The 27,672-nt window shown below is 44.3% G+C and overlaps 1 protein-coding gene across 2 annotated transcripts in view; it reads left to right on the plus strand.

Moving 5' to 3' along the window:
- Positions 1 to 1,149: 1,149 nt before the first annotated feature.
- ELOVL5 (ELOVL fatty acid elongase 5) overlaps positions 1,150 to 27,672 on the plus strand; it is a 99,087-nt gene continuing 72,564 nt past the window's right edge. Inside the window, exons 1-2 of one of the 2 annotated variants that reach the window (XM_089679505.1) lie at positions 1,150 to 1,243; positions 19,547 to 19,613. In XM_089679505.1, coding sequence (XP_089535631.1) covers positions 19,556 to 19,613 — 58 coding nt within the window. In that variant the 5' untranslated portion in view covers positions 1,150 to 1,243; positions 19,547 to 19,555. Of the gene's footprint in view, positions 1,244 to 12,483; positions 12,504 to 19,546; positions 19,614 to 27,672 lie in introns of those variants that run through there. The other variant, XM_089679504.1, reaches the window with a different exon arrangement.

Genomic DNA, 27,672 nt, shown 5'->3' on the forward strand with positions numbered 1-27,672 from the left:
GCTCAGGTGAGCATTACGGGGGGCTGCTGCACACAGGTTTTCTATGTATGAAGGTAAAAAAAACCTTCAGCCTTTGCAACCACTTTCAATGCTGCAGGGGGTTTCATTTCTACCGTGACCAAAGCAGGGCATTGTGGCGGTGGCATGTGTACACCCTTGGTTGCTGCCTTTTCAGCTAAAGGGGGAGTAGTTGGGGTGTGTGGCAGGGGCAGACTGACAACTCATGGGGCCCCCGGGCATTAAGGGATCATGAGGCCCGTATCCTTGCCCACACTCAAAGCACACCCAAAAAAGCCTATAAAAAGGTACCAGGGACATTTCATGGGGCCCCCTACTGACCCTGGGCCCTCGGGCAGTGCCGAGTTTTGGAATGGTCAGTCAACATACCTCAACATAACTCAACAACCCCCCCAACACCACCCCCCCACTAGTGTAGTCAAGCCCTAAGAAACAATTTAATGAAGACTAGATTCCAGGACCATTAAGCCGTAGATGCGTATGGAATATTTTTGAATAAAGGTATCTCCTAGATTGTAAGCTCTAAGGACCAGGACCCTCTGACTCCTCTTGTACAAAATTGTATTGCAACTGTCATGTCTGATCTCATTTTGTAACGTGCTGAGAAAACTGTTGGCGCTATATCAATCCTGTATAATAATTGTGCAGACTTTCTGAGCCCTGTTGATGATAGCCCTGAGGAAGACGGCAAAATGCAGCAGCTGATTGGCCAGGCTAGTGAACCTGCACCAATCACTATTGCCCCCCAGAAGTGGCACTATGAGTGTGTGTCAGCAGCACTCCCCTCTCCATGGCAACAAGCAGTACACTGTGCCAGGTAAGTGTGTCTGGGGAGGCATGGACGGTGCTTCGTCCAGGTAAAGGTGTTCGGTGCTCTTTAATGTCCCCATTAGAGATGTACAATCAGTGTAAGTGACTGGAGGCAGAGCAAGGTCAGGGTGTCAGTCCCGGGCGGTGTGATGATGATGATGAACATCCCCCTCCCTCTCTTCGTCCTCTCGTGGTCCCCCACCATCCGCCATCCTCCTCCTCATCAGGCGAGCCTCCTCACGCGTCCGCTGTCCCCGGCTGTGTGTGGCTGGGAGAGGCCGGGCTCCACCCAGGGGCGGGGCCGGCGGGGAACACACTGCTAGGCTGGGCCGGGGAGGAGGAGAGGACGGCGCGGAGCTCACACAACCTCCTCCAGACATCGCACAAGGGAGCCGACACCGGGACACACATAACGGTACCCGTACTGCTCGTTAGACCGGGGAAGGGGGTGGCCGGCCGGGGAGGGGGTGTGGGCGCTGATGGAGGAAGTTTGACAAAGTAAGGGGATGCCGGCAGTCACGTGGCGGAGTTTGGAGGATGGAAGCTATATATGGCCGGGGTGAGGGAGCTGAGCCTTTTCGGGGTCCTCCCTCCACCCACTCCCATATCACTCCGGACTCATTTCCTGGGTCACAGCGCTCACACACGGGACAACTCCATACACTGCCTCCTCCTATGGCGTCTGGAATTTTCTCCATGTGTCAGTACACCCCCATTACACATGATCTGCACCTCCTCACTTAAAGGGGAGCTCCTCCTCAACCTGGCTTGTAGGGCTGGACTGGACCCCCCCCCCCCGATTAGTTTTGTTCTCTCCCTGGCCATGCTGATCACCCCAGTACTGACACATGCAACACTTACAGAGGAACTAAACCCGCCCATTAAACTGCTCCATTCAAGGCATGCTGCGGATGAGACCTGTCACTGTTGCTTCTGCTGTTAACCAAGCTGTCAAGCCATTAAATGGCTAGTGTCATAACTGATCACATGGCAACTGCAGGTCAAACTGATGGCAGCTTCCTTGGCTGGAAAGGATGGGCGGATTTAGTTCCACTTTAATAGTTTCACAAGACAGTTGTAGTAAAGGTGTGATGACTGTCACAGTTGCTTGTGCTCTTTAATTGAACTGTCAAGCCATCAGTTTGCCAACATACCTGATTACTGGTGTAGCACCATGGCAACCACAGATCAGAGGCCAAGATGGCAGCTTACATGGCTAGAAAGGAAAAGAGGATTCAGTTTCACTATAACAGATGTATTTAGCTCTGGTTCACACTGATGCACACCTGATGCGTTCCAGAGTGCATAGAATGTAAGTGTACAATCCAAACACACATGTTCCTGTGTTACAAATGGCTGTGTGTATAAGTGGGTGCTGCAGCAACCGTCGTCTGGAACTGAACAGAATCAGCAAGGGAGGATGTCACCAGTACACTGAGAGTCACCAATATGGGCCCAAAAGTTTTAATGAATGATCACATAGTTACAGCAAGGCAACATTTCGGAGTCTCGCAGGACCTCTTCATCAGGTATGTGACACACACCTGATGAAGGGGTCCTGCAAGACTCCAAAATGAAACTATCTGATCGTTCATTAAAACTTTTTGACCCATATTGGTGATCCTCGGTGTGCTAGTAACATTCTCCCTTCCAGAATGCATAGATTTGCATGTCAAGGGAGATAAAATGGTTTTCTATGGATGTCGTTCACAGCTATGTGTTCCAAATGTGATGCGATTTCTAAAAGGGTCCTGTGTGTGTTTGATGCGGTGTGTTTTTGAACCCCATAGACTTGAATGGAAACAGCAGTGAAAAGTTATAGGTGTTCGAATGCAATGCGATTTCAGTGTGAGATGCACCTATTTCTAATGTCACAAAATTAGCCAGGATAGAAATCGCAACTGTGTAAATTGCTGCAGAATTGCACAGCAATTCACTGAAATCGCACCACATCAGTGTCAACCAGGGTTCAAGCATGCCCTGAATGATAACTGTCACAGTTGCTTGGGCTCTCAACCAGACTGTCAAGCCACCAAACGGCTGGTGTCACAACTGATCACATGTGCAGCACCATGGCAACTGCAGATCAATCAGAGGCTAAGATGGCAGCTTCCTTGGCTATAATGAGTAGGAGGGTTATGCCATTTTCTTTCCTTTAACCACAGGTTGAGGGAAAGAAAATTGCTTGATTCCCCCACCAACACAGTTCCCTCCTGCCGTACTATTGTGTTCTGCCGGCCAGGAGCACAAGGAGCCCTTCCCACTGGCAGAATACAATGATCACTGCCGGCAGCGATCAGGCTAAGAAAGAACCCGACAGGCAGGTTGTACTGAAGTCAATCAATCGATCAACTTCAGTATAACCATCCTGCCCACAGATGGATTGAAATGCAGCAGGCTGAATTTTAAGCCATCTTTGGCCAGCTTTAGTTCCACTTTTTCACTCTTCAGTATTATCCTGTATATGCCCTTTGCTTTTCAGTGTTTGCATAATTTGAATGACCATTACTTTGTCATATAAACTTTGTGTCTAAATGTCATTTTTTTAACCACTTGACCTCCAGACCAGTTTTGACATTACTCTACTAAATGTGCATATCTGCATTTTTATGCTAGAAAATCACTTAGAACCCCCAAACATATATATATTTTTTTGCATAGGGCCTAGAGAATAAAATGTTGAGTGTAGCATTGTTATGTCACATAGTATTTGCACAGCAGCTTTACAATTTCTTCTTGGAAAAAAAAAATTTTTTAATGAATTTTAATGCACACAAACACAATAGAATACCCAATTGTTTGATAAAAGATGATGTTAAGCTAAGTAAATACCTGACATGTCATGCTTTGAAATTTCCCATGACCATGGAATGGCAACAAACTACAGTACTTAAAAATCTCCATAGGCAACACCTACGGGCTACCAGTTTAGAGGTAAACAGGAGGTCTGGTGCTAGAGCTTGCTCTCGCTAGAACGTTCACAGCATTACCTCACATATAGGACAAACAACATTGTTTATACGCGTGCACGACCAATGTATGCATTCCCTTTCCGCACGAACATGGGAGGCTAAGGGAGCTTTAAAATTTGTTTTATTATTTGTTTAAATTTTTTTTACAGTATTTAATTTTTTTTTTTTTTTGACCACTTTCCCTTGTGACAACATGCCTTGTAATAGCTGGATCAGTGACAGGCCCTCTTTATGGAGAGATCTGGGGGCTTTTATACCCAAGATTTCTTCTCTGCCCTTCAAAGCACCAGATCAGATTGATCTGATGCTTTCACAGGCTGGTAACAGTCTCTTTACATTAGACCAAAACCGAAAGTGACAAAATACTTGTTGCTTCCAGTTTCTTAGACCATAGAGATGATCAGGAATGTTCTTGTCCTTGGCTATCTCTATGGTCAGTCGCGGGCTCCTTGGTGGGACAGGGGAGGGGGGACTGGTTTAACAACTCAAACTCGATGACATACAGGTACGTGGTTTTCGGTTTGGGTTGTATTTTAGCCGTTTAGAGTGTAAGAAAAAGGGATAGCCTTATACATGTCATCTGTTAAGGGGTTATTACGGCAGATTGCACACTGTGCATCATTTTTGATTTAGGGCTTTTGTCACTATTTAGCATGGAATGGGGGTTTGTATTACCTATACATTTGTGGTCACTATGACAGTTCTATCATACGCACTGTTCATGCACAAGATGTGAAGAACACTGTTTTAAGTGTGCTGCAGAACACTTCGTCCACCACTCCGCCGGTTTAAAATGCAAAGCAGTAGTGAAGTGGTTAAAGAGGTCTCTAGGAAATATGACTAGAAGGTAAGCAAGTGGTCATTGTAGTGTGTTAATAACACCTTCCCTCCATGCTGATGTCTCTGTGATCCAGCTCCCTGAAAACTGTGACAGGAGTGTGGTGATACTGTTAGCTCAATGCTTCCAGCTCATGTACTCTTTACATCTGGTCCCTGTTATATGAACGGATTTAGTCATGGCAAGGGTAGCAGCAGCATTGATCTGACACTGTGCTCCTGTGACAGTGGAGGTAAGTGGTATTAACACATCACACTTACCTCCAGCTGTCCTTTTTACCTTTACAAATTACCGGAGAGCCTAACACTTATCAACTAAAATTGCTGATATATGTAACTCTATTGGAGAAGCTTTTTTCTGCCTTTGACAACACAAGTCAAGCCTTCCAAGCAGGGACAGACACAGTACCCTTTCCCAGCCCCATCCAAATTAGAAATGGAAAGTTTGGAGTTGCACCTCAAGCTATCTCATTAACCGCTTGCCCGCTGCCCTATAGCAGGGCTGCACAAAAGTGCGTGTGATTTTGCATCTCTGGGTAGGGGGCGCATGCACCCTACCCATGCCGCCATTGCCGGCTTCTGCTGTCAATCACCGGGTCCCGGCCGGAGATTCCCTACCGGCCGTCGTCGAGTAAACAATACAGACCTCTCCCGTCAGCTCCAGCACACTGCTTTGTAGTGCTCTGCATAGCAGAGCACTACAAAGCAGCATGTTTACACTGTAAAGCACACGGTTAACCCTTTGATCACCCCAGAAGTTAACCCCTTCCTGCTTAGTGTCATAAGTACAATGTCAGTGCTGTTTATTAACACTAGTCATTGTACTAGTGTCACTGGGGATGTCAGTGGCCGTTAGTCATTTCCAGTGTCAGAATGCCCGCCGCAGTCCTGCTACAAGTCGCTGATCGCCACTATTACTAGTGTATTAAAAAAAAAAAATTTTCAGTATATATACTACTATTTGTAGACACTATAACTGTCACTTAAACCAATTAATTTACACCTATTGGGATTTTTTTTTAGCAAAGACATGTAGCAGAATACAGTTTGGACTAAATTTATGACGAAATTTGATTTTTAAAATTTTTGTACTGGACATGTTTAATAGCAAAAAGTAAAAAATATTGGTTTGTTTATAGTGCAAAAAATAAAAACTGCACAGGCGATCACATACCACCATAAGAAAGCTCTATTTGTGTGGAAAAAAGGACATAACTGTTGATTTGAGTGCTGCATTGCATGACCATGCAATTGTCTGTTAAAATAACGCAATGCCGTATCGCAAAAAATGGCCTGCTCAGGAAGGGGGTTAAATCCTGTGGAAGGCAAGTGGTTAAACAGTGCATCCAATAGGACCTGTATTTGTCTCTGTGGGGTATACTGCTGTGTGCACTTAGATGTCATATCGGATCTCCATCAGAATGCAGGACGAGGACAGACAGGAGATAAAGCCTATATTTCCACTGCTCCATAGTTATTGGTGGAATGACTGCTTTGCATATAAGCAGTGCTGGCATAAAGTGCTTCATTTGTAGACAGAAGACTTGTATGATCAAGCTGTAATGGTGGCCATACACATGGCCATTTTCAGACAGTCCTCTACCAACCCAACACTTTTCATTAAAGCTGGGTGTGACAGTAATATTATTTTTGTGGTTGAAATTTCCAAAGAATTGGTATGTGTCAGCATAACCGTATTCCACTGTCTGATTTCTGAAGAAGTTTGGCTTTCTTTCTTCTATTTTCTTCAGTGATAGCTAGTGGTGCACCGAAATGAAAATTCTGGTGCCGAAACTGAAAATTCAAAATGCACTTAGTCGAAAACTAAAACCAAATGCGCAGTTGTTAAAAATGAATGTATTTTTTTTGGAAAAAAATACACTTTGATTAAAAAAAATATATATATATATATACCCCAATTTTTTTGTAAAATATGAAAGAGGATGTTACGGCGAGTAAACATGTCACACTTTAAAATTGCGCACGCTCGTGGAATGGCATGAAACTGCGGTACTTAAAAAATCTCCATGGCTGATGCTTTAAAAATGTCTACAGGTTAGCAATGCAAAGTTACAGAGGAGGTTTATTACGAGAATTATTGCTCTTGCCCTGGCTTTCGTGGGGATGCCTCACATGTATGGTTTGAACACCATTTACATATGTGGGCATCGCCTACTTTTTTTTTTTTTTTTGCACTGTCCCTTTTAAAAAAAATTTGAATCGCTTTTATTCTTATCACAAGAAATGCATGCATCGCTTGTGATAGAAATAATTAGTGACAGGTCCTCTTTATGGAGAGATGTGGGGTCAATAAGACCCCACATCTCTCCTCTGCAATGTAAAGCATTGGATCAAAAAAAGCATTGATCTAGTGCTTTAAAAAGAAGAAAGGAAAAAAAAATGGCCGGAACCATTGCTCCGGTCCTCCAAGGACATAGAGATGAGCGGAGGCCATCTTTCCTCCACTAATCTCTATGCCCTGCGCCCAGATTGTTCGATGAATTCTCAGGTAAGGCTGAGAACTGAGTAGCGGCGGCGAGGGGCGGGGTTTTTTCAGCAGCTGTATTGGTGCTTTTTTTCATATCGGCCGAAAGGGGTTTTGGCGCTTCCCTAGTAATAGCACTCTATCTTTCTTTTCATGGTTTTTTTTTATTCTTCATAGTGTTGCTAGGATTACTTAGGGGTGTAGGGCCCATTCAGAAGCACAAATTACCGCTTAGCTGCTGGTGTGTGCCATGAAGGTGCTATGCGTTGTTAGAACACATTGTACTGCTTACATTTTTTTTTTTTTCGGTAATTTTATTGAAATGTCACAAATTGACATAATAGTTATCTTTTATGCACTACAACATGTTGCAATGCAGTGTAGTGCCATAGCCTGTCCTACTTTTTTTTTTTTTCGTAATAGGAGAATATAGGACATACGTAAATTTGCCTTGTCTATGCATTCAGACTGTGTTGGGCAAGTCTGCCCAGTGCAGTCCAATGTATATGGTTTGAATGGGCTCTACGTTACCGGGATATCCATCCCAGGAAGCTTTGGAAGGTGTTAGGCTTGGTTCACTCCTATGCTTGTTGCGATTGATTGATTAATTTTCCCAGCACGTTTTGCATTTTAAATGGTGTATGGTGTTTTTGAAGGGTTTTTGCATTTTATTTATTTTTTTTTTGCTAGTAGATAAGTATTGAGTGCGACTTTGAAGCAATTCAGAGGTGTGGCAATTTTTTAAAAAACTACTTGTCCAGGGACTAAATCGGTGCCCCAATCTACTTGTCCCTCATGACAATCTACTTGTCCAGATAAAAAAAACAAAACAAAACACTTTTTAACCAAAACCGTATTTAAATCTGCTTTAAGTAATGGCTGGGGCTTTTAAAAACAAAAGGGGATTTATGGTGACTTAAACGTTTAATATTTTTAACATTGCACTGTTTATCTCCTCCTCCCCTCTCTGCCTATCTCCAGCACCGAACCTGGGGACTAGCAGGGAGGGGAGAGACCTTGCAGTATAATGAGCACTGATTGGGTGCTTGTCAGGAAAGGGGAGTGTCGGGCTTATCCTTTATCCCTTTCGTTGCCAGTTTTGTGTTTGCTCTTTTTCCACACGTTTAAAAAACCATTCAAGGCCTGAAGATGACACAACTCTAAAACATTATGTATTTTCTAAAATCAGAGACCCTAGAGAATAAAATAGTGGTAGTTTCAATTTTTTATGTCACACAATATTATCACAAAGGTCTAAGAAACCCAAAATTTCAGTAGAAAGTACACAAGTTAATTTTAGGGCACAAAAAGCAATAAAGTATCCAATTTTTTTTATAACATATAAAGTACGAGGTTGCATCGAGTAAATAGATATCCAACATGTCAAACCTTAAATTTGCATGCGGTCGTGAAATGACGACAAACTTTAGTAACCCTATATTTTCAATAGGTGACACTTTTAAAGCCCTTTATAGGTCATCCGTTTAGAGTTACGGAGAAGGTCTGGTGCTAGAATTATTGTTCTGATTCTGGCGTGCGCGACGATATGTAATGTGTATCGCAGTCATTGTCTACATGCATAGGTGCCCCAACGTGTGCTTTTACGTTTGTACGTGCGAGCATATGTGGGTGTGGGGGCCTTGAAAAATTTTTTTTTTTTTTGGGGGGGGGGGGGGTTATATGCTTGTGTGTAACTTTCATTTAAAAAAAACAAACCTTTTTTTTTTTTTATACTTTTTTGGTGACCGGTTCTCTTTTTTTGAGACATCCAGGGTCTAAAAAACTCTGCATGTCTTCCCTGTACTACACTGAATGTAATGCAGTGCACATCGCACCGCATTACATTTTTTCCTGGCCTCGATCGCTGGGAAATCTGTCAACGGGGACCTAAAAGTGACGTCCCATAATTTCCGGATCAGGACGGGGAGGGGAGCGGATGTGTCCTCTCTCCTCCCTGCCATATAGCTGCTGGCAGCCAATGAACTGGTCCTGGGCCTGCACATGGGCAAGCGGAGCCTGGGAGACATAGCGGGCAGCGGGGCAGAGGCTGGAAACATAGTGGGCTGTGTGGAAGCAGCACTGTCGCCCAAATGCTTTTACCTGACTTATGAGCCCTGCTGTTTGCCCGCAGCAGGGCTAAAGGTAAAAAAAAGTACATGTCCCGGGCATCGGGCAACATGAACTGAACATCCATGAACTTTACACTCTCTGGCACTCAGTCACATTAAAGCAGTGCAGGAACCTTTTCAAAGTCACTGCGACTTTGAAAATGTTTCTGCACTACCTTGATGCAATTTGGCACTAAAAGTTGCATCAAAGTAGTGCAGGAACGTTTTCAAAGTCGCAGCAACTTTGAAAATGTTTCTGCACTACTTTGTTGTGACTTTGATGTGACTTGTGTCAGAGCGTGTAAAGTTGCATCATTCACCCTCAATACATTCCTATTGGCCAAAAAAATGCATCGAAAAGCAACACTTGCATTTTTGGTGTGGATTCATTGAAGTCTGTAGAATCAAAAACGCAATCTACTGCGGGGGAAAAAAGTCCCTGACTCTTTCCAAAGACGCAGCAGCTGAAAACACATAGATTTGAACACGTTCTGTATAAAAAACACATAGGTGTGAACCAGGCCTTAAAGTTGGTGTCCAGCCTTACCTCTTTTCCATACTTGTAGCAGGTCACCTAGATGCAAACCTGCATCTCCTTGGTATGAGTGTTTGAAGCTGCAGCAGCTATCATGAGCGTGCCTTCATTTTCTGTCCGAATGACTTCAATCACGGTCATACCCTCTCCTCCTGCTCTGTACCGTCATTGCCTATCTGTCAGAGCTATTAGCTTTCCCTGCCAACCATCTCTTTGTTCCCAAGCAGTATATGAAAGAACACATCAAAGACATTCCTTAAAGGCTAAGTTCACCTTTTCAAGCAGAATTTCACTTTTCATAATGAACAGAAGAGTTTTCAAATGTCATTTCTGGCCCAGCCATCCAAATGTGTTTATCTCTCACTTACCTCATATATAGCAGCTTTGAACTTTCGTCTGTCTATTTGGACTTTTAAAAATGCTTGTTTGATTCCATAACTTCCTGTAGTTCATATCTCATCATGCCCTGGCTTGCTGCATCACAGAAGGGGGCATGATAGGGTATGTTCACCTGTCTGGACCACACCTCTCTTATTATTATACCGCCTCTTGTTTTGTTTTCCACCTACATTCTGTACAATCTGATTGTACAATCTCCTTTAGATCTTCCATCACAAGTGCAAGGGCCTGTCGGATTTGATACAAATTGAATGGATTGTTCAGGTGCGTCCTCTTATTCCATGGTTCTGGTAAATCTAAAGGAAATTGCACAGAGATTTGTACAATAAGATTGCATAGCGCAGGGCTTGACATTTCTACTCGCCTGCTCGCGAGTGGAAATTATGGTGGGGGCGAGTGTGTCCCCCAAGGCCGTCTTGCTGAGCAGGCTCGGAACTCAGGGCCGGATCTGTCATTGGCACTGGGAGCCGTCAGACTACTCAATAGCTGAGCGCAGTGAAAGCAAAGGAAGGCGTGTGTGCTGTGCTCTCTGCCTCCCCCTGGAGTGCAGTACCCGGATCTGTGAGTGAACAACGAAGTACTGCAACTTTTTATGGGAGGGGGTGTATGTGTGTTTGTGTATGCATGTACATGTGTGTATCTGTATGTACATGTGTATTTCTGTGTATGTACATGTATCTGTGTGTATGCGTGTCTGTACGTGCCTGTGTGTGTATACATGTGTCTGTACATGTGTGTACATGTGTCTCTGTGCCTGTGTGTACATGTCTGTGTGTGTGTACAGGTGTCTCTGTCTGTGTGTTTGGTGGTGGAGAGTAACTCTTAAGGCCTGGCTCAGGACTTTGAGTGTATGGCCATCTTTATACAAGTACATAGGAGGGAGTGGACAGAGACACCCAGTTGCCAGGCCTGTTCACATCTCCTTGTAGTGGGAAATCACATTCCCGTATGGGGTTTTTTTTTTTTTTTTGAGAATTTTCGCTTGTCATGCATATGGCAGCTCATTCACGTGAATGTGCTACGTTACATGCAACAATCGCCCTAAAGAAGCTCCAGAAATTTTTAGAGCAGAGCGTGGTGTGTTTTTACTGCACTTTTTGGTGCGTTTGCAGCACGCTGGTCTCAGGCAAACACATGGCTGCTACCCGTGCTTGGGGTGCCTTCAACTTTTAATGACAATTCGAGCACGATGCGTATTTGTAACGCATTTCTGAAATGCATGGCAAAGCGCACATTTTATGTGCAGTTTGCCATGCATTTGGAAACAAGCAGATGTAAATGGAGCCTCATTGTTCAGATTCACTTTCAGGTCTCATTCACACCTAGCGTAATGTAATGAGAACGCATGGTTTTGGCTTTTTTGGATTTTTCCCGTGACATGCATTGGGCAGCCCATTGATTTCAATGGGCCTCCCTACACATGGCAAAGTAGCTCATGGTACATTTTTGCAATTTGCACGTTTTCTTTATTTTACTGGGTGGTTTGCTGCATTTGTTACTTTTTTTTATGCCAAATGTGTGTTTGTATGTGCATTTGGGGTTCCATTAACAATTAATGGCATCGAAAGAGCAACTAGTTCATTTTAAGTCAATAAGGATGGCCATACATGATACAATTAGATTGTACAATTTCTGTACAATCTCCTTTTAGATTTGCCAAAACTATATAATAGGAGGACTCCCCATCTATTGAATCACTCTGTATCCAATCAGGCAGGCCCTTTCACTATATAGTTGATGGTAGATCTAAGGCTAGGTTCACAACTAGCAGTTTGTGTTTGATCTGCATCTGCAGTGCCTTTTGAGGTGCACTTTTGCACATGTGGTTTTGCTGCGTTTGGATGCATTGTGGTTTTTTTTTTTTTTTTTCAACTTGTTGCTAGGCAGAATAAAATGCGTCCAAAACTTGCTACATGTTTTTCTGCAGCGTCTCCATTGAAATCTATAGAACCAAAAAGGCAATGTTTTGCATTTAAAAAAGTCCCTGACCACTTCCAAAAAATTGCACCAGGTGAAAACGTGGAGATGTGAACATGTCCCATAGGAAATCATGTTAAATGGACTGCTGTGCATTTGTGCAAAACACAGCAGAAAATGCAGAGGTGTGAACCTAGATTATGGCTGTGTATTAAGTGAGAATGTTGTTCCTTGACATTGACTGTATGTGTGCACAGAGGGGGGTGGGAACCATGTCCTGGAGAGAGAGGGGGAGGGGGGTACAGGTGCTGGGTGTGTGCACTAATGAAGTGAATTCCTTCCTCTGTCTTATCGGCTTTCCCAACCTAAGGGATGTCCAGGATGTAATGGAGAAGTTTTGTTATGCAACAAACTATGCTGAGGTAAGGGCTGGACCAAGATATTACAGAAATTTTTTTCTTTTCTACAAAAGATACACATTAATAGTGTGTTGGTACATAAGGGAGTTGGAATTTAGAAAACAAAAAAAGTTGAACCTAACCTTTATGACCTGTTCACACTGCCCCGACAGCAGTGCAAAAGCTGTGTGTAGTGAGCCAGGGGTAGGGGTGGTGTGATGCGCTGAAATGCGCATCACACAGTTCCCTTATTTGTTTCATTTTTTTACTCCACTTTATTTGCAATGTACTATTCAGTCATGTCGCTGTACAGGTGCACTGCGCTATTGTACAGTGACGTGACCCTGTCTTGTACGCTGCGATAAAATGCAGCATGTCTGCAATTTATTGCAGCTCACTGCTGCAGAGCTCCAGGTTATGTTCAGGTATGAATAGTTCATAGAAAACAATTGTGTTCTAGCAGTGACTGGTGTTCTTTAGCTGTGCAATCTATTATTCAGTTGCTTGATTGCAAATCCCGCAACTGATCAGCAGATTGCACAGCTGAAGCCTACACACAGTGGCCATCAGGGAGGATCATACAAGTCTGAAGGGATGTCTTCTGTCACATAACACTTGGACGTTTGAAAGATCCAAGTCAAGGTGCCAAGATATTTACTGGAGCCTCCCACCTCTCCCACTAAACTTGAAACAAAAAGCAGAAGAAAGATCCAGTGATGATGTCACAGTATCTCAAAAGCATTGTTTCCTGAAAACCGTATGAATTGATTGAAATTTGAATTTTGAAAGGGGGGGGGGGGTTGGGGGAGAGGGAACAAGTGAAGGTATTATATGCATACTTCACACTCCAGCTCTAATCCTCTAAGAAACTCTTTACCCTGTTCTCCATAATCATGACCTCTGTCTTACTTATTAAGTTACCTTTCTTTAGTTTATAGCAATTAGACCATGAGAGTTAAAGTAGTTTTAAATGCAAAACCAAAAATGTAATCTAGTGCAGCTCACCAATCATTAAATGTGGTGGCTGCATTCATTTTCTTCTCTTAGGCTTTTTTGTCCCTCTGTTTTTGACCTGGTGAGCTGGCCAGTATCACACCTCCTGTATTAGAGTGCCTCCGCTCTGGATCAAGAAGCACAGGGGCACCTTTGGACAGCAGCATTGTCATTCTGGGGTGAGGGGAGTGTTGGATGTACTAGCACAGGGTTCGACAAATTCCAGATGCCAGGTTGCCATGGCGACCAGAAATCGCAACCTGGCGCCTTGGCACCCGTCATCCCGCTCACACCAGCAACTCCCACTGCTCTATGCCATGCAGCTCCAGGCGCGTGGCAACCGATCCTCTCTCCCCCTTGCTGGTCTCCAGTTTTCCTGGAAGTAGGCAGTAGGCTGAGCTGTAATCCGATGTCTGGCTGTCAGGCCCAATGTGAGTGAGAGTCGAGGTGGCCTCAGGCGGCTGCTATCCCCACCCCCATTGCCCGAGCAGGGTCCGAGAGTGAGCCGGCTCTGCTGCTGCCTGCTGTTCCTGAGGGACATCACCGAAAAGCTGGCCTTGCTCCCTGGTGTGTACATGGTAGGAGGCGGGGGGGTGAGGTGAGGACCCAGCGGCCTGTGTGCCGCCCCGTGTGACCACCACCTGACGAAACAGGTGGACCGGCAGTATTCCCTGCAGGAGCTTGATGCGATGGAGGTGTTCTGGTGGAGGATGGAGCTGCCTGGGCTGTATGTTTGCCTGGTATGTGTGTGAGTGTGTGTATACACACACAGGGGGGAAAACCAGATCTGGGGTGTATACAGGGGGGAGGACCAAACCCAGGGCAGGGTGCATATAGAAAAAGGGGAGGAGTATACAGAGGAGAGGGGGAGATGTATAGAGGGGGGAATCAGGATATATGAGGGGGGAAGGGCTTGACAAATCCCAGGTCGCCATGGTGACCAGAAACCACGTCCCGGCACCTGGCCTTCCACCAGCCACTTACCGCGCGTACCAGTCGCGAGCAACTCCCATTGCCCGATGCCCCAGACATGCAGCTTACCCACAGCAGAGCCAAAGTTTCTCTCTTCCTCTCCCCCCACGGCACCGCCGTGTACACTCCACCCCACCCCCCCCAGTATACCCACCGTTGCCTTGCAGAAAGGCTCCCCTCTCCCTTGACAAGAGCCAATCTGTGCATACCATGGCCCACCCCTCCTCCTCACCGCCAGTCCCCTCTCCCTTGACACCAGCCAATCTGTGCATACCATAGCCCACCCCTCCTCCTCACCGCCAGTCCCCTCTCCCTTGATGCCAGCCAATCTGTGCATACCATAGCCCACCCCTCCTCCTCACCGCCAGTCCCCTCTCCCTTGATGCCAGCCAACCTGTGCATACCATGGCCCACCCCTCCTCCTCACCGCCAGTCCCCTCTCCCTTGACACCAGCCAGTCCGTGCATACCATGGCCCACCCCTCCTCTTCACCGCCAGTCCCCTCTCCCTTGACACCAGCCAGTCTGTGCATACCATGGCCCACCCCTCCTCTTCACCGCCAGTCCCCTCTCCCTTGACACCAGCCAGTCCGTGCATACCATGGCCCACCCCTCCTCCTCACCGCCAGTCCCCTCTCCCCTGACACTAGCCAATCTGTGCATACTATGGCCCACCCCTCCTCCTCACCGCCAGTCCCCTCTCCCCTGACACCAGCCAGTCTGTGCATACCGTGGCCCACCCCTCCTCCTCACCGCCAGTCCCCTCTCCCCTGACACTAGCCAATCTGTGCATACTATGGCCCACCCCTCCTCCTCACCGCCAGTCCCCTCTCCCCTGACACCAGCCAGTCTGTGCATACCATGGCCCACCCCTCCTCCTCACCGCCAGTCCCCTCTCCCTTGACACCAGCCAATCTGTGCATACCATAGCCCACCCCTCCTCTTCACCGCCAGTCCCCTCTCCCTTGACACCAGCCAGTCCCTGCATACCATGGCCCACCCCTCCTCCTCACCGCCAGTCCCCTCTCCCCTGACACCAGCCAATCTGTGCATACTATGGCCCACCCCTCCTCCTCACCGCCAGTCCCCTCTCCCCTGACACCAGCCAGTCTGTGCATACCATGGCCCACCCCTCCTCCTCACCGCCAGTCCCCTCTCCCTTAACACCAGCCAGTCCGTGCATACCACGGCCCACCCCTCCTCTTCACCACCTGTCCCCTCTCCCTTGACACCAGCCAATCTGTGCATACCATGGCCCACCCCTCCTCTTCACCGCCAGTCCCCTCTCCCTTGACACCAGCCAATCCGTGCATACCATGGCCTACCCCTCCTCCTCACCGCCAGTCCCCTCTCCCTTGACACCAGCCAGTCCGTGCATACCATGGCCCACCCCTCCTCCTCACCGCCAGTCCCCTCTCCCTTGACACCAGCCAGTCCGTGCATACCATGGCCCACCCCTCCTCCTCACCGCCAGTCCCCACACGTGGCGCTAGAGGCAAGCAGAGTCCAACCCACACAGCATGCCACACACACATCAAAAACCTCGGCTCCAGTCCCCTCCATGTGCAAATTCAAGATCTGCCATCTCCGTCATCGAAAATAAAGCCGTTCCTAACTGGCGCCTAACTTTTATATCTGGCTTCTAGATTCAAAGCAAATTTGTCAAGCCCTGTACTAGCAGGTATAGGTACACTAACAAATTGAAGCTATCCAGCTAAGGCTAGGTTCACACCGATGCGAATTGTGTGGCTTGGGTACAACAGCCTATTTGTTTGATTCCTGTAGGAAATGCAGGAAAAAGTTCCTTGCACCTTTTTTAAAATCTCAGGCACATGGAATTCCCATAGTGCTTTTGCACCATGCAGTTTCCCACACTCTGAAACAGTCTCTGTTTTCATTTGTGGGGTTGCCATGTAGAATGAATGGCACCTCCACACATCTGCTAAATAGCAGTGCAGTTTACCCGTAAGGCCTCGTTCACAGCATACGTACAGAAAAACTGACACGCAGATTTCACTTGCAGAGACATCAGTTTCTATGTGCGCTCCAATGAGTTTTCTACATGTTGCAGATTCCTGCACAAAAAATAATCGGCACGTGATAGCAGTGTTGTAAACAGGGCACATAGAGAACAGTTGATGTCGTTGTGCCCTTGCAGTATGCATGCAGAAAAATTGACATCTATGCACCATGGTGTGAACGAGCCTTATGTGTGGGTGATTTATATGTATTCCTGCACCCACATAGCTTAACAGTTTGCAATCAGTTACAGAAACCGTTTTTGTTCCTTTTGGGATAAAGGTTTTACATGAATAAATAAAATCTGTAAGAACAACAATCTTTATGGCAGGATCACCAAGTAAAAATAAAGGAAAGACAATCTAAAAAAAGAAAACTAATGCAGCCATCAGGTTGAAAAATTGGTAAACTGCAATATAATAGTCTGCTTTTGAGCGTAATACTGATTTAATGTTACTTTTGCACTTTGTACATTCTTTGCCTGTCTTCCATATACAGTGTTATAGAATTTAAATTTAAAGCTGAATTCTTAGCAAACAGGTAAAGTTTTAGATGCAGCAGGAAAGGTTTAGGTTTGCCTTTATTACTTTCTTTGAGACTTCCCCTCACGCTTGCAGGTCAGGGTGTCTCAAGGACAGGACATGGAAGATCTCTCCAGTTGAGACCAGAATGTATTAAAGGCAGGGGCGGACTGACCATTTGGAAACTCGGGCACTGCCTGAGGGCCCAGGGTCAGTAGGGGGCCCCATGAGATGCCTCTGGTACCTTTTTTATATAGGCTTTTTTGAGTTTGGGCAAGGACACGGGCCCCATGATCCCCTATTGCCCGGGGGTCCCCATGAGTTGTCAGTCCGCCCCTGATTAAAGGTTAAAGTCTTGAATCTTTGCGCTCTAAAATGTTAGCTGTTTGCATTGCTGGGCATTGTAATGGTGGTGTGTGAATGTGAAGACTGGCTGAACAGAACTCTAAATCCTTTGGAAGGCAAGCAGCTCATATATGTATTTAGCACAAGAGCCAATAGAAGGATTGTTGGCAAATATGCCTATTAGTATATGTTGTTAATACTCCGCAGCCAACTACTATTGACTTAAGCTTTGGACCTTTGGATGACAGATTCTGTCATTGACTAGCTACTGAGAAAGTATTGAATATTTTAAACATTATTTCTAACCTAACATAACGTTCTATTGAGTTGGTATATAAAAACTAGCAAAAGTAAAGCATTTCCCAGCAATCAATTGGGTCTTGTCAATCATTGTGATCAAGTCGGTAACTGCTATACCATTGATTCAAGTTATGAAAGCACGTATCGAATTGCCCCCTTTCCAGCTCATGTCACAGGAGGAGAGTGATTTACACAAAAGGCTATGTTGGAGCTGGTATTGGCTTAATCAGCTTGACAAAGAAAATCTGTTCCACAGGATTTCAATTAAAGCCCAACTCCCCACTGCAAGGGTTAAGTGCTCATTTTGTCTAGGAGAGAAGAGAGATCCTTATACTTACTGATCCTGCACTCCACCAGAAACCGTTCTCCCCCACGATCCAGCGGTGGACTGTTCCTGGCGTCCTTACACCCAGAGCAGGTCTATGGAGCTGAGACTGTGCTTGATGACTTCGGGACTCAAGACAGTGCAGGGGCGCAGGACCGATCTTGTGCGGGGAGGATCAGGTTAGTATATCTCCCTTCATCTCTCCCCTAGACAAAAATGAGCACTTAACCCTTGCAGTGCGGGCACAGTCCCACTGCAATGGAAAACTTATTCTTGCCTAGAGTTGAGTTTTGAGAAAATGACAGTGTACAGGAAATGCTTGTGTAACCCTTGGGGCTCATTCACATTTGCAGCAGCAAATGCCTCTCTGAAAAGGGATCTGCAGTGGATTGAGCTTCAGAGGGCAGCTGACAGGCGGCTGGAAGAGGATATGCTGCTTTTTCAGCACATGTTTTATACATGAAAGGCCCACACCACCACCATGCATGCAATTGCAGGGTGGCTGCTGCACAGCCCCATTCACTCAAATGAGTCATGTTTGGTAGCAGTACTGCTCATTGTGTGAAGTTTTTTTTTTTTTTTTTTCATTGCTTTCACTGCCTGTGACATGTGTGAATGGGTGACAGTCTGATGAGTCACATGATTCTCTCCCCCATTTACACATTGGGGTTGATTTACTAAAGGCAAATAGGCTGTGCACTGCAAGTGCACGTGCTCTAGATGCAAGGGTAACATGCAAGGAAAATTTTAAAAACAGCATTTTTGCTTGCATATGATTAGAGAAAGAAATCAGCAGAGCTTCGCCTCATTTTAGAGCTTCTCCTCGGATGTAAAGCATTGCACTTGCGATGCACAGTGTATTTACATTCTCAGTGGATGAGAAGGGAGGGAATAGCTGTTGGAAACTTTCCGTTACATTTTTCCCAGGGACCTGAAGTTGTTAACCCCCTGCATACCAGACAGTCATATCCAGGAAGAGGACTGGTATCCCTGCAGTGAAGATTTCTCAAGAATCCAGCTTCCTGCAGGACTTGAGACATGGTTCATTACAGGCAAGTTAGGTAACTAAAGCTGTAATACTTAAAATAGTGTTTAGCTAAACTTCAGCTTTAAGGCCACACAGCTTGCTCATCCAGATCTTTATGCACTATGCAATGTAGTAAACCCTGCTTGGCTTAGAGTGCTGCTACTCCTGTCCTTGCTATACATGCTATTACAGGAGACTGATATAGAGGCACACTGAGTTACATTAGATACCTTTTATAACTAGGTTTAATGGGAGTATTTTATATCTGTCTACATTTCTGCTTACAGTAGACATCTAGTTTTGTAAAGTTGTGCCATCGATTTCACAAGATACTAAAGTATACACTGGTATTACCTAAGGTTTCAACCGACTTCATGTGTTTGTCTTCCTCTAACTATGCTTGTGTGAACAAAATAGCAGCTGTTGTTCTCAATACAGCATTTATTGATAACCAAGATTTAGTAAATAAAGTAAATCCATTTTTCAAGTGCATCTTTATTTTTGAAATTGAGTCTGCATGTATATTCTTTTATTTGCATTTAATTTATGTTTTTGTTTGTTTTTAGATTGCAAACATGGAGACCTTGGACAAAGCCGTAAATGGATATATAGATAATTTACTGGGACCAAGAGGTGGGAACTGTACAGTATTTAAATAGTTAATGTTTAATCACATGATATGTGTGTTTTTCCATCAAAACTTTATAGAATAGCTAAAATTAAGATGAAGAATGTAATTATTTCAGCTTACCAGTCCTTTCAAATGTCATGTGCTTAGGTGCTGCAGTTATTCAGATAGAGCTCATTTAATTTCCTAGCTGGAGGACGTCCAGCATCATCCAGCGTTTGCTCTTTAGCCTTAGTGTTCCTCACCCACCCCCTCCCTGATTGACCCCCTGTCAGTCAGGGAGGATCAGCATCACATGTGGGTGATATGTAGGGGGGCATGCAAATGCAGGCTGCCTAGGAATGCCACTCCTCCAGATTGACATCCACGCATCAAAGCCTTTTAATGTTTACCTTTTCTCGAGAGCCAGCCCACTGCTTTCATTAGAGCTCAGGGCTCTTTATAGGATTACTGACGTAGGGAGCTGGTTTCAGGTGCCCTGCTGACCCTTTTCTTCGGTCATATTCTGCCTGCACTTCATAGAGAACCACAGATATCCAGTGATGACAATACAGAAGACGGGGGGGCACTTTTTACATCTGGAGGAAAAGATTTAACCTCCAAATACGGAAAGGGTTCTTCACAGTAAGCTGTGAAAATGTGAAATAGACTCCCTCAAGAGCTGATTCTGACCAGTTTAGTAGATGGTTTTAAAAAAGGCCTGGATTCTTTCCTAGATACAGAAAATATAACTGGCTACAAATATTTATAGGTAATGTTGATCCAGGGTAGTATATCTGATTGCCTGCTGGGGAACAGGAAGGAATTTTCTCCCCACTGCAGCAAATTGGATCATGCTTAATCTGAGTTTTTTGCATGCCTCTGGATCAACTGTGTGTATAACTTTGTTGTATAACTTTTGTTGTTTGAGCTAGATGGACTTAGTCAACCAGACTAACTGTGTAACATGGTCTAAATTAAGGTATTTAATGAAAACTGGTTTTATTTAAAAAATGTTGATAGCTTGTTGATGGGGGAACAGGCAAGGAAAAATATAAGCAAATTAACTTTCAGCCTTAAGCCTGTTTTGATTGTAGTTATCTTTGCAGCTTCCATATAGACATGCTGCTCCATGAACTTCTTACTGCCATCTTCTCTCACTGCTTACACTACTGCTGCCTGTCAAAATTGTGTCCCTACCAGTGAAGGTATTGGGGTTGACTTACTAACCACAAATAGGCTATTCCCTTTACAAGGGAAGTTACCCTTCGTAGGGGAATTTTGCCCCAGAGCTTGGTGAATGAGGTAAAGCTCCGCTGACTTCTATTCTCCAATAATATGCAAGTACAAATGATGTTTTTTAGTTTCCTTGCACATATTTGGCCATTCTTTGCAAAATGAAACTTCACTGCATTCAATTCCCTTGCAAGTTGGAACTTACATTGAAGAGAGACCAACTTACAGTATGTGCCTTTATTAAAGTTTTACTAAACCCAGGACCCTTCATTCACTAGATCTGGTCTCCCACAGTACACAGAACATGGAAATGCAATTATTTTAGTAAATATAAACTGCTAAATACCTTTTCTCATCAGCAGTTAGAGCAGTCTTGTGACTTCTATCAGTTTCCAGTAGAGCACATGATAAAGCTTGTAGGAGGAGTTTTCATTTTGCTCTAGGAGGATGCAGAACTCCTGACCTCTGTTTGGACAGAGCTGATTGGTCCTGTGCTGATCACATGCACTCTCCCAACAAAAAACAAACACCTCTCTAACAATACACACCAAACTTAGCATGTGCAAAGTGACTCCACAGGAGATAAAGAGGGGCGGTGAAAGAAGGGGAGGAGAAAGTCAACATCAAACAGCCTTTTTACACAATGCAGAGGATTAACCCCTTAGGCTCCACAGTAAGTATAAAAAGCATGCTTTAGTGCAGGGGTATTGAATTAAAATTCAAGGAGGTCTGGTCACTAAAATTTTCTTCTGGCCGAGGTCCAAATCTCATGTTTGTGCTATGACTCAGAGTGTAATCACTGTATGTCTATAAAAAAATTAGAAATGTACAATTTCCATAGTAAGGATGGAAGGGGCGGGTGAATGGAAGGAAGGGGCGGGTGAATGGAAGGAAGGGGCGGGTGAATGGAAGGAAGGGATGGATGGATACAAGGGGTGGATGGATGGATGGAAGGAAGGGGTGGGTGGATGGGAGCAAGAGAGGGGTGGGTGCAAGGAAGCAAGAGAGGGAGGGGTGGAAGGGAGGGGTGGGTGGAAGGGGTGGAATGAAAGAAGGGAGGAGGAGTGGGTGGAAGGGGGGGGGAAGGAAGGGAGGGGGTGGTTGGGTGGAAGGTAGGTTTAACTCATGTGACTCATTCAGGTGCATCAGAGCGGTCGGCTGCTGTATTCAGTTTCCCGCCCACACCTCTGAAGCTGCACGGACTGGAGTGTGGATGGGCACGGGGAGGCAGAGCAGATCCAGTCTCTCTCCCCTCTTCTGTTGGTGCGGAGGTTGGAGGGACTGGGCATTGAGAAGAACACAGCGGTGGTGGGAGGGAGAGGGGGTGGGGGTTAGAAAGAAAACTGAGCCGTCAGGTATATTCTTTGCAGCGGTGGGGGCGATGACAAGCAGCGATTTCCTGTATGACTTTCAATGAAGCAGCTGGAAGCCGCTTTTCCTCCTCTCCCCTCCCTGTGGCTTCCAGCTGCTTTATTGAAAGCCATACAAGAGATCGCTGTTTGTCACTGCCTCCACTGCCACCCCTTCACACACACCCCTCACGGGCGAGTGGAAATTTTGAGGGCTGCAGGGATGCTTGACAACTCTCCTCTGGGGGGTTTCAGATCCCCCTGACTTTCCCCCTTATCTACCTCTGCTGCAAGGGCAGAGCGCACACTGTGACGTCATGTTGTCGTGACAACCGCCCTGCTCAGCTGCAAATCTGTCATTGCAGGCTGGCTGTCCGGAAGGGAGCCCTGCTGGGGCCGTTCTCTGCCTGCAGTCCGCCATTTAGTGACCACTGCTTTAGTTCATATACAGACTGAATTTACTGTTGTGGGTTTAGTAACACTTTAAATTAACCCCAGTGAGTAGTCTGATGATATCATGGTTGGGTAAGAGCTTCATGTTGCTGGCACAAAGGTAAATGTTTTACAAACCAGACTCTTCTATCTTATTGTTCAGGGAGATGTACTTCTTAATTTTTTATGTTTTAGTACAGTGGACTAATACAAATTACTATTTAGCTTTTGATTAGTGTATGTTGGCTGTTGTGAATCAGCATTTTGTCTGCAGTGTTGATTTATGGTATTGGTAATTGCTCTGCATTTTAAGAAAAAATGTGACATCTAAGGCTTTGCTCACTTGGGCATATTTTAAAGTAGTTCTAAAGGCTGAAGGTTTTTTACCTTCGTCATTATATGCATGAAGGAAAAAACCTTCAGATTGCAGCCCCCCCCCCCCCCCCCCCAATACTTACCTGAGCCCAATCTCGGTCCAGAGCTTTGCACGGGAGCAGCTGCTCTGCCGGGTCTCTATCTCCATTGGCTCCCACTGCTGTCATTCACAACCAGGGGGCAGGGCTGAGCCGTGCCATGTGTGTTTTATGGAGTGAATAGACAGAGCAGCGGCTTGAGAACGAGCCTGCTTGGGTGCCCCCATAGCAGGCTGCTTTCTATGGGGGCACTCAGCGGGGGGGGGGGGCAGGATCGCTGACAGGGGGGTCCAAGAAGTGAAAGATCGGCGGCAGTTCTGTGCAAAACTATTGCACAGAGCAGGTAAGTATAACATGTTTGTTTAAAAAAGAAAAAAATACTGTGCTTTCCCCCTGTATGCTGCTATGCAGATCTTTGATTTGTTGACCTATTACTGGGATAATGTAGAACTATCACGTTGGCAACTGGTATTTTTCAAACTGCATTACTTGTTTCCTTTGTTCTGTTGTTCTGGTTGCTGGGAAAATTAAAATCCATGAACAAAGACCAAGCACGAGTGGCTTAGCACAAGCAGTTCATAGTATGTGGGATGCTGTCCAACATTTGACATTTTTCTTTACTTCATAAGACAATCTTTTTAAATAAGTATCTGCATTGGCAGCTTAGAGTGGTGGTTTATGTTGGATGCATAAAATAAAAACCCCTTAGGACCCCATTCATACGTGAGTGTTTTCTAGCTTAAAGCTCGAAGCTCCAAAAACCCCTCAAAAAACAAAATTCAGTGTAATAAAATAGTGGCTGTTCACATATGGGAGACCAGGCGCCTGTAGCTTGATGCCTGAAACTCAGTAAGCTACTGAAGAAGCCACTAAAGAACTACTTTTGAGGCAGATTTGATCTTTTTTGCCCCCTAGGCTTCAATGAGAACTCCTGTACACACTCAAATGAAACCTTTTTTTCAGGAATTTTTCAGACCTGTAAGAACTGGTCTCTTCCTCCTAGTGTTTTCCTTTGGCTAAAACAAAAATATTTGTAGCTTAAATACAAAACGCTTGAAATACATTTCTAAAATACTCCTGTACATGTATAAAATGCTCAGATAAAAGCACATGACAATTTTTCTGCTCAGGTGTAAACGCAAGCTTAGTCCTGTAAGTAGAAATCTGTCTTTGTCTTGAATATAATGACATTGAAAGTAGGTTTCATAATACACCAGTACCTGCCAGTGCTGAAAGTTAAAAATTGGCCTGTAGTCCATTGATTTTCTGAAATTACCAGTTAGCCAATGCATCCTATGGCTCAAAATGTTTCACTCAATTCCTATCAAAGATATGCAGCTGTGACCAGGTTATCCAATCTGTGTTTCAGGTGTCCTTTTTGTTTACAATTGTAAAACTGGATCTCACAGCCCAAGAGGTTTAGTATGACTTATAAACGTTTAGATCTCATCAGAACCGTTCCAGAATGACCCTACAAATGCAATCTTTTGCAACCATTCCACTTTTTTCAAAGCAGATAATGATCAAACAGGGGGACTGTTCGTCCTTGTGTCTGGTAAGATTAATTAGTTAGGTGTAGTGTGTGTATATACACACACATACACGTCTGACCTCTGTGATTGCCAATAAGGGATTTGCCACCAAGTACTAAATCATGTTTTGTGAAGGGGATCAAATACTTATTTCCCTCATGAACATGCAAATCAGTGCATCATTTGTTAGACATGCATTTCTTTTGAATTTTTTGTTGCTATTCTGTCTCTGTTACAATACACCTACCATTCGATTTTTAGACCGATCATTTCTGTCCTTTTGGTCTCTGTATTTTGTTTGTGTGCATTGCTTGGCGAAATAAAGGCTGTCCCTTGAGATTTAATGGCATTCGGTATCTTATTCAATGAGCCAAGATGCCTGCTTTCTGATTTGCAGGTCACTTGTAAAATTGGGACTTTTAATATTCTGTAAATTTGCAGATTAGATCAGAAGCTGATACGGTTATTGAGCCTTAGGAGCCTCCTTGAAGTTAAGTTCACCTTTACCAATAAGCTCACTATGCTGTCCAATGTTGATATTGCAGCATAATATGCTAAACCTACATACCAGTCAGGGCTCCCTTTCAGTTCAAATAATGTAGGTTAAAATTGCATTAAAAAGGCCTTATTAAAATCTTCTACAGCGTGTGATGGCTCTTTCCTGAATTATTGTAGGAACAGAGCAGCTGTTGGGACAACACTCCTTAGTACCACGGGAGGGAGCACCATCCTGTTTTTTTGGGCCACGCATATGCAGTGTGTACCCTCTCTTGTCGCCTAAGATGAGTTCAGAGGTTGCGACAGGCTTCTTTTTAATGCAGTTTTGGCCTACATTCTTTGAACAGAAAGGGAACCCTGGCTGAAAGGCAAGTTTAGCATACTATACTGCTATACCTATATGGGCCAGCTTAGTGTGATTTTGGTAAATGTGAACTTACCCTTTAAAGGAAACTTGACTTGTAATAAAATACAGAGGCTGTCATTGATGACTTCCTTCAGAAAATGCTAACTTCCTGGCATACATGCTGATTTCTGACTCCCAACTGCATAGCAAGGGCATGTATTTGTTTGTTCTGGGTCAGTGACTTAGAAGTCATTGGATGAAAATAACAGTCAGCAGCTAGCATTTTTAGAGCAATAGCCAGTATTTGTGTCCTGCCTACTTGTATTTCTCTCAGTCTGAGTTTCTTTTATGGGATTAATGTGTGTGAATGTGTTCACAAAGAATTGGGCTGAGATTGACAAATGTTAGAATCTTGCAAATGAGCTATGAAAAATAGACTGATGCATAGTCAATTAGGTATGTTTAATTTATCATTTTTTTAAAACACCGGAAACCCAAACGAAGATTTGCATGTATGCACTGCCAAGAGCTGATCTAATGTCTGGTCAGGGTGACATTAGGATGTCTCTTGGACTTTCCTCAAGTCATAAAATCATTTAAGTTTATAAAAGATTAATTACAAAGGATATATAAGGTGCCTCACCTTTGTCACATACTTCCAGTTTGTAAATACATTCAGTATCTCACAGAAGTGAGTTCATTCCTCACATTTTTGTAAGTATTTTATTATTATCTTAAGATTTAACTATCTTTATTTATTATCTTTTCATGTGGCAACACTGAAGAAATGACACTTTGCTACAATGTAAAGTAGTGAATGTACAACTTGTATAACCGTGTAAATTTGCTGTCCCCTCAAAATAACTCAACACACAGCCATTCATTTGTAAACCGCTGGCAACAAAAGTGAGTACACCCCTAAGTGAAAATGTCCAAATTGGGCCCACCCTCATGAAGTCTGTTTCTGATTGTTTTGCCAGAGATATTCACACCATTGGCCTGCTGGAGGTCATTTTGTAGGGCTCTGGCAGTGCTCATCCTATTCCTCCTTGCACAAATTAGCAGATACCAGTCCTGCTGATGGGTTAAGGACTTTCTGTGGCCCTGTCCAGCTCTCCTAGATTATTTGCCTGTCTCCTGGAATCTCCTCCATGCTCTTGAGACTGTACTGGGAGACACAGCAAACCTTCTGACAATGGCACGTATTGATGTGCCATCCTGGAGGAGTTGGATTGCCTGTGCAACCTCTGTAGGGTCCAGGTATCACCTCATGCTACCAGTAGGGACACTGACCCTAGCCAAATGCAAAACTAGTGAAAACAGTCAGAAAAGATGAGTAGGGAAAATAATTTTCAGTGTCCTCCACCTGTAAAACAATTCCTATTTTGGGGGGTCGTCTCATTGTTGCCCATCTAGTGCACCTGTTGTTAATTTATTTAACACCAAAGCAGCTGAAACTGATTAACAACCCCCTCTGCTACTTAACTGACCAGATCAATATCCCAGGAGTTTAATTGACTTGATGCCATGCTCTGATTAAAAAGTGTTCCTTTAATTTTTTTGAGCAGTGTATATTGTATAACATAGAAATAGCATATGCAGTGGAACCTATAGCACAATGGCATTTGTAATTTCAGAGATTAGGTGTTGATTCCTTTGCTAATCCTGTTATCTTAAAATCAGTCCATAGGTATCTTGTGTACTGTACAGAGATTTTAGGCTCTATGCACATTATTCTTATTATACAGGATTTATTTAGTGCCAAGACAGTTTGCTCAGCGCTTTACAATATGACGGGAGACAATAGCTAGGGCTCTGCTCCTAGCGTTTTTTTAAGCTCTAGAAGCTATTATGACTATTTTTATTTTGCTCCTAGAAGCTAATAGTGTTATCCTATGTGTCCATGCACACTATTTTATGCTAGAAGTGCTTTTCAAACTTCAGCATTTAGGTGCAGAAAAAAGTGTTTTTGTACAGTTTTTGGCGTTTTCATGGCAGAAAAAACACTGAATGCTCCTAAACACTCCTAACAGCTTTTTTCCAAGTATCTTTTTTCTTCATGTACTGTAAAAAAAAAGTTTATAAAATGCTAACGCTTTTAAATGCTGCTAAACACAACTAAACATTACTACAAGCCAGCACAAAAAAAGGCTATTAGTGTTTTTCATCCTGTGTTCTTTTCTAGCTTTCTGAGCCTATAAATAATGCTAGTGTGAAAGGAGCCTTAGACACTTGAGGAATAATGCTATAAACTTAGAATGCTTTCAGAAATAATACAA

Source organism: Staurois parvus, unplaced genomic scaffold (assembly GCF_062004578.1).
Source record: "Staurois parvus isolate SC_StPar_1 unplaced genomic scaffold, SC_StPar_1.0 ptg000226l, whole genome shotgun sequence".
NCBI classification, from domain to species: domain Eukaryota; kingdom Metazoa; phylum Chordata; class Amphibia; order Anura; family Ranidae; genus Staurois; species Staurois parvus.